The 5,814-nt window shown below is 46.1% G+C and overlaps 2 protein-coding genes across 2 annotated transcripts; one reads left to right on the plus strand and one right to left on the minus strand.

Annotated features, from left to right (window-relative positions):
• The first annotated feature begins 1,106 nt into the window (after positions 1-1,106).
• Positions 1,107-3,306, plus strand: LOC126522784 (uncharacterized). The gene is made up of 3 exons (XM_050171585.3): positions 1,107-1,738; positions 2,464-2,626; positions 2,986-3,306. The coding sequence occupies exons 1-3, from the start codon at positions 1,494-1,496 to the stop codon at positions 3,289-3,291; spliced, it is 714 nt and encodes a 237-aa protein (XP_050027542.1). The 5' UTR covers positions 1,107-1,493; the 3' UTR covers positions 3,292-3,306.
• On the minus strand, positions 2,642-5,376 carry LOC126522783 (uncharacterized). The gene is made up of 2 exons (XM_050171584.2): positions 4,333-5,376; positions 2,642-3,914 (listed from the first exon to the last, which is right to left on the minus strand). Exons 1-2 carry the CDS (start codon positions 5,007-5,009, stop codon positions 3,335-3,337), a joined length of 1,257 nt encoding a protein of 418 aa, XP_050027541.1. The 5' UTR covers positions 5,010-5,376; the 3' UTR covers positions 2,642-3,334.
• Positions 5,377-5,814: the final 438 nt, after the last annotated feature.

Consider the following 5,814-nt stretch of genomic DNA (forward strand, 5'->3'; position numbering starts at 1 on the left):
CGCGACGATGTACGCGCAATGCAGACGTGACAAGTTCGGTGTGGGCTTTTCGAGTGTATCACATCATTGCCACATGTCAGGAGAACATGCCGTTTTGTTTCAAACTTAGAGAAGTAAGCAATTGTTTCTGTGCAGGCGCAGGATTGTTCGTTCCTTTGAGCTTAATCGGCACAAAAGGAAGTGATCAGTGATGCCTGCTTTGTTGGTTTGTTCGCCTGCGTATTGGTCTTGTGCTTTTCTGACATTTCCGTTACTTTGTCAATGTGCGCATAACAAATTTGCTTTGGAGCTTTTTCATATGTTAAACGTTTTGGGCATGTGGACTCAGAGATAAACTTTGTATGAGCTAGATCGCGTTTGTGCGCAGTTTATTTCCTATTTATTTTATTTCGTGTAGTTTCCTCATCTGCCAACTTTATTCCCTTTGTCCCCCTTACGCCAGTAGAACCGGTCTATATACGCCAGCTGGCCTACACACTGACAAACCTCTCTCTCTCTCTCTCTCTCTCTGTGCTATTCCTCACCTGAGAAATACAAGCAGGCTTCCTCTTCATCGTCGTCGCTGTTGCATGCGTGACACTTCCAGGCCTTCTTTTGCAGGTTTATGTGCATCCCTACGTGCAGCTTCACGTTCACTGCATCTTCCGCGCAGACAACGTCTTTATTCTTGGCTGTACGTTCTCCTATCGCCGACTCCCGTCCAGCGCAGAAAGGTTCAGCCGCTAGAGGAAGTGCAACTTGGAGCTTGTTTTGCCACCGTGCCCGAAAACAAACACCGAGGCGCGAGTATAGCCAACGTGGCCATTCCAGAGCACTCAGCTCGCAAGGTGCCCCATTAGCCTGTCTAGCAGCTTAGAAGGCTAGTGATCAAAGGAGAGAGCAGACACTTTGTGCCGGCTTATTTAGCACATGCATTCGCGCGCATAAGCGTATTAGCGGTAGGCGCCTGTGTGCGTGTGTCAAGAAGTTCTGTGCAGCTTCATGAAGAGCTTGGCGAAACGACGTATTCAGGCGGGTCTCTTCGGGATATTGGAACTCCGTTAAGCGTGCCGAGCTTAACGTTTAACGCCACTTTGTCCAGCATCGCACAGCTTGCTTGATTATCGAGGGCTAATACCCCTGTCACACGAGCACTTTAAAGGCATTTGAAGAAAAAGACATCTCACACAAAGGAGTTGCATCCGCAGACACACGCCAAAGTTTAATCTCTTTTTCAGAAGCGGTCTTTTCCGAAACCGGAGATCACCGATCTCTTTTACGGCTGGAAAGGCGTAGCCTCCAACGCAGTGGGCACCAGTAATTATCATGCAATAAAGAAACGAAGCAAAAGTGCATTTTTATTTCAAGTGTACACATCACAAAAAAGGGTTTTGTCTTTCGTTGAACCTTAAGTAGGCGCAGTTTTGCACTTTTTGCACGGCACTCTCGTAAGCAGTTCGAAAATATCACGTGACGCTAACAGACGATGCAAATTCGCGCCATTTTCTGCGACCATGGCTACGGCGAGCGGTACCGACGAACAGCCTCCGGCACGCCAAAGAAAACCGCGGGTACAGTGGTCGGAGAGAGACACCTGGGCGTTAATCAAGTTATGGGAAGACAACCTGCCCTCGCTGCGTGCGCAGAAGCACAACGGAGGCGTTTACGATGGCATTGCACAAGCATTGACGAGCATGGGTGTACCTCGCACAAAGGCGCAAGTGCACAGCAAGATAGAGAACCTGGGACAGACCTACAGGTAAGACAAAGCACAGCAGTAAGCTGTGAGCGCTAAATTTACCTTGAAGCGGCTTCAGGCTGTGGTCGCAAGCTGCAAGCTCTCGTTTGTGGTGTCGCGACCTCAGCATCGAACGTTGTTTCCGTAGTAGGCAGCGACGGAACCCTAATCTAGCGGACGGAGCCGTAGTAACGAAGGTTTTAAGGCAGAGACCCTTCATTTCAGCTAGCGTCGAATTTTGCAGGGCTGAACTGCGCCCTGCACACACGAAAGTCGACGACGCGCTAAAGGCTGTTTCTGCAATTCCTTTACAGTGCGAGTCGGTCTGAGTAAACGCAAATTCGCCTTCACATGCGGCGAAGAATGACAACCCGCGCAGGTCGTCAATAGCATGATTTCGTTCGTCACAAGATAACGGGAACCTTAACTTATGGACAGGCGCATTTCACATTATATTGTACGCCTTCTCACGGCAACATATAATACGAAGCAGGAAGTCGTCTGCATGTTTTCATTTCTGCAGATGTGACTACGGTTTGCATTTTTCTCGGACCATGCGCAAGCGTTGTTCTCAGACAAGAAAACATGAGAAACTTTAAATTTTTTCGAGTAAAAAGGGTTACCTTCGCTTCTCAGGCTTTCTGTACCATCAAGTCGCGTTTGTATCTATCGGCAAACGTTTTGCTCTGTGTATATCTTTACATTTTGAGTATATAAAATTTTAGTTCTTTCGTTTTCTTATCCAGGAGCTGCCTGAAACACATGACAACAGGGTCATCACCGCCGAGCTGGCCATTCTTCTCCGAAGTCCATAGGTTTCTAGGATCCCTGCCTGTTCACGATACATCTTTAATGGAAGAGGCTGGGTGCAGCGAGAGCACAACAAGCAGCACTGCCTCCGTCGAAGAAGTAAGAAATGCATAGTGGAGACTATATATGCTTTATTACAGTCAACTAAATTTCAAGACATAATGTAGCATCAGCTGTGCTGCCAAGCCCATAATCTGCACAACCCTGCAGTGTAGCGGACTGCTCTTGTTAATACTGTGGTTCATTTCTGCTTGTGCTCACGCGCTGTTCATTTTGCAAGCTTGGCAGTGCGCTGTTTGGAGAATAAAAAAAATGCAGACTCTAAAATAAAAAAACGTGAATACATACACGCAAGGAGAGGCAGCTCTCTTGCAAGTAAAAACCCTGAACTAATTGTTTACCGCTTCACACATCAACTAATGTGGTCAATGTATTTCGGATCCCTTCTTCAAACGCAGCTGATCTTCGACATGCTTGATTCCGGCTCTGCTTCTTGTGAAGACGTCGCCGAAGATTGTTCACCTTCCGAGTCGCCAGTACAACAGGTTGAATCCAGGAACCTCGCAAGTGGCAGTTCCGAATGTGCCCGCAGGAAGAGAAGGCAACCGGCTGGCGACTTTCAAGAAAGGATGCTTGAGGAGCAGCGACGGCAGAGAGAGCAGTTTGCTGATGCGCACAAAATGGAAATGGATCTCCGTAAAGAGGGGCTCAAGTTGCAAGAGAAACTTGTAGATGCAATGTTGAAGTTTTTTAGTAAAAACTGACATGGTGTTCCACAATTGTTGCTGATTCTTGGGACTCTTGCGTTCAGTTCCTTCGCTTGTAATATTCCACAAGTGCTGTCCTGATGGCGGATGCATTTCCAATTTCAGCTTCTGTTCTGCGTGATGGCTGTGGAAATGTAGCATTGGACTGCTGCACCTCACTTAACCACTGTGGGTGGACACTGTCGTTGAAGTGCTCGCAAATGTTATTGAGCACGCAGCATGCTCGTATAGCCAAACGGGCATTGCCAACAGAACACTCCATTCTTTTCGCAATGAAACGGAACCGGGCCTTTAGCCTTCCGAATGCGTTTTCAACTATCCTCCTTGCTCCAGATAAATGACAGTTGAAATTCCTTTCAGCTTCACTGATGACAGTTCGGTGTCCAAATGGCTTCATGAGGTTTGGGGTTAGTGGAAATGCTTGATCGCATAATATTATCGGTGGGACTGCTGTGGTACCCACTGCGGCAACAGGTGCTTTGAAAAGGGGACTGTTGACAATCTTCGACAGCCGTGAAACACCAAACACATGTGCGTCGTGGCAGCGTCCTGGGGCACCGACATTGCAGTATCTGAATCGATACTTGTGGTCGACCAATGCTAGTAGGATAATACTGTGCCTGCAAGAAAAAACAAAGTGCAAAGTGAATAAAGGTTAGTGCAGCATGGCACTGCTGAGTTCACTGCCTTTAGTTACTGTGATGCGATTTTACAGTTTGCTTTTATTAATAGCTGTGAGTGCAGCTCGGATTACATTATTTCACATAATGCCACAACCGGTCGCTGTTAGCGTACTCTACATCGTATAGGAGTTGCAGTCCTGCGGAGAACTCTTTTCGTCGTCGCATTAAAATTGTCGCTGCTAAACACTGCAAGACTGCGAACCAAATTACGCGTTTTCTTAAGAGCTGCTGGTAAAATTGAATAACATTTTACTTAGCAATAAAATATGGGTCAGTCAGTTACTTTTTTTTACTACTATAAAAATGGGCCCAAACAGAACACTTACATGAAATAAGTTAAATCGTGGCCACTTACCAACCCTTGTAGTTGTAGTAGTCGGTGGCGTACTTCTTTGGAGGCGAAATAGGGAAATGGCAGCCATCAAGGGCACCGACAGCTTGAGGGAAATCGCACACGGCTTCGAACTCTTGGATGTGCCTAGGCATTTCCTCTTCAGTAATCATTCTGATCCAGTCACTTTCGAGCACAGAGACAACAGCTGCGCAAAACTCTCTGTAAATGACGTTGACGGATGAGCGCCCAACGCCGAAGAGGTTTGCCACAGTTCTATCTTCGGCAGAAGAGCACAATTTGTAGAGGCCAATGGCGACACGCTTTTCCGCAGTGATCGGGTCACGCATGTTGGTAACTTGTTTTTCGAGCACATGGCGCAGACTTTCCACGAGAAACCGGAACGTTGAGGGGTTCACTCGAAACGACTGCTTGAAGTTGTGGCCACCGAGGTGAGGCACAGTCTCCTCGAACCACTTTTCGTGGCGGATGAAAGCCCACGTCGATCGGTTGCAGACTCTCGTGGGAAGCGCCAAGGCATAAAATGTACACCCGTTGAGTAGCAACTGCCGCTTAATACGGTCTTTGACTGCCTTTGCGGCGTCTGCTTCGCTCTCTGCAGCAAGAATCCTTGCCAAAATGCATGCTATTTCGACTTTTTCCTTCGTGTCCGTGCAGTCCCCCATATTCTCGACCTCCATGTTGACTCCGATGTAAACAGTGGCCCAAGGTTGCTAGACGAACATGTAAAATTTGCTACTTCTGCGAAGACTCTTGAAGCTACCTTATTAAATCTTCTTTAATTTAACCTTTTCGAATAAACTGTATCTAAATTCACTAAAACAAGCATATTATAGTACGTTTCTAATTTCTATATTGAAATACGTTGGTTTATTCTAACTGGTTTTGTTTCAGAATCTAGCGCCATGCTTTCCATAGCGTGTTCGGAAGGAAACGATAAAAGGAGATCGCCCGCGCCGTGTGTCTGCAGCGCAACTCCTTTTAATTAGAGGTCTTTCAACTCGGTAAAGGACCGCTTAGGTAAAAGAGTTTTTGCGTGCTTGTGTGACAGAGGTTTAAGTTATGAACGATGTGTGCCCAAGACAATTGAAAGACACTTGTCAAAAGTCAATATAAAGGTCAATAAAAATGGGGATAACTGGGGTAGTGCATGATGGAACTGGTAGTGATCGATGCTGTTTAACGTCACAAAGCAATGCAAAGATGTTGAAAGGCGTGGTCATGATGGGTGCATATATATTATGTTCTACGTAGTGTGCTCATCTGTACAGCCGCATCGCCAGCATTTGACACTTTTCTACTATATGAAAACTGCGTGTACGAGGGGAGTAAAAGTTACTCTCCTTATTCTGTAGAAAAACAGAAAAACAATAAACAGTATAATTTGATGAAATCACAAAAAAACAAAGCTAACAGAAAACAAAACAGAAAACATGTTACACCAAATGCCATAATTTTCCTGTTTATCTTTTTCGAAAAAACATC

Source organism: Dermacentor andersoni, chromosome 6 (assembly GCF_023375885.2).
Source record: "Dermacentor andersoni chromosome 6, qqDerAnde1_hic_scaffold, whole genome shotgun sequence".
NCBI lineage: Eukaryota > Metazoa > Arthropoda > Arachnida > Ixodida > Ixodidae > Dermacentor > Dermacentor andersoni.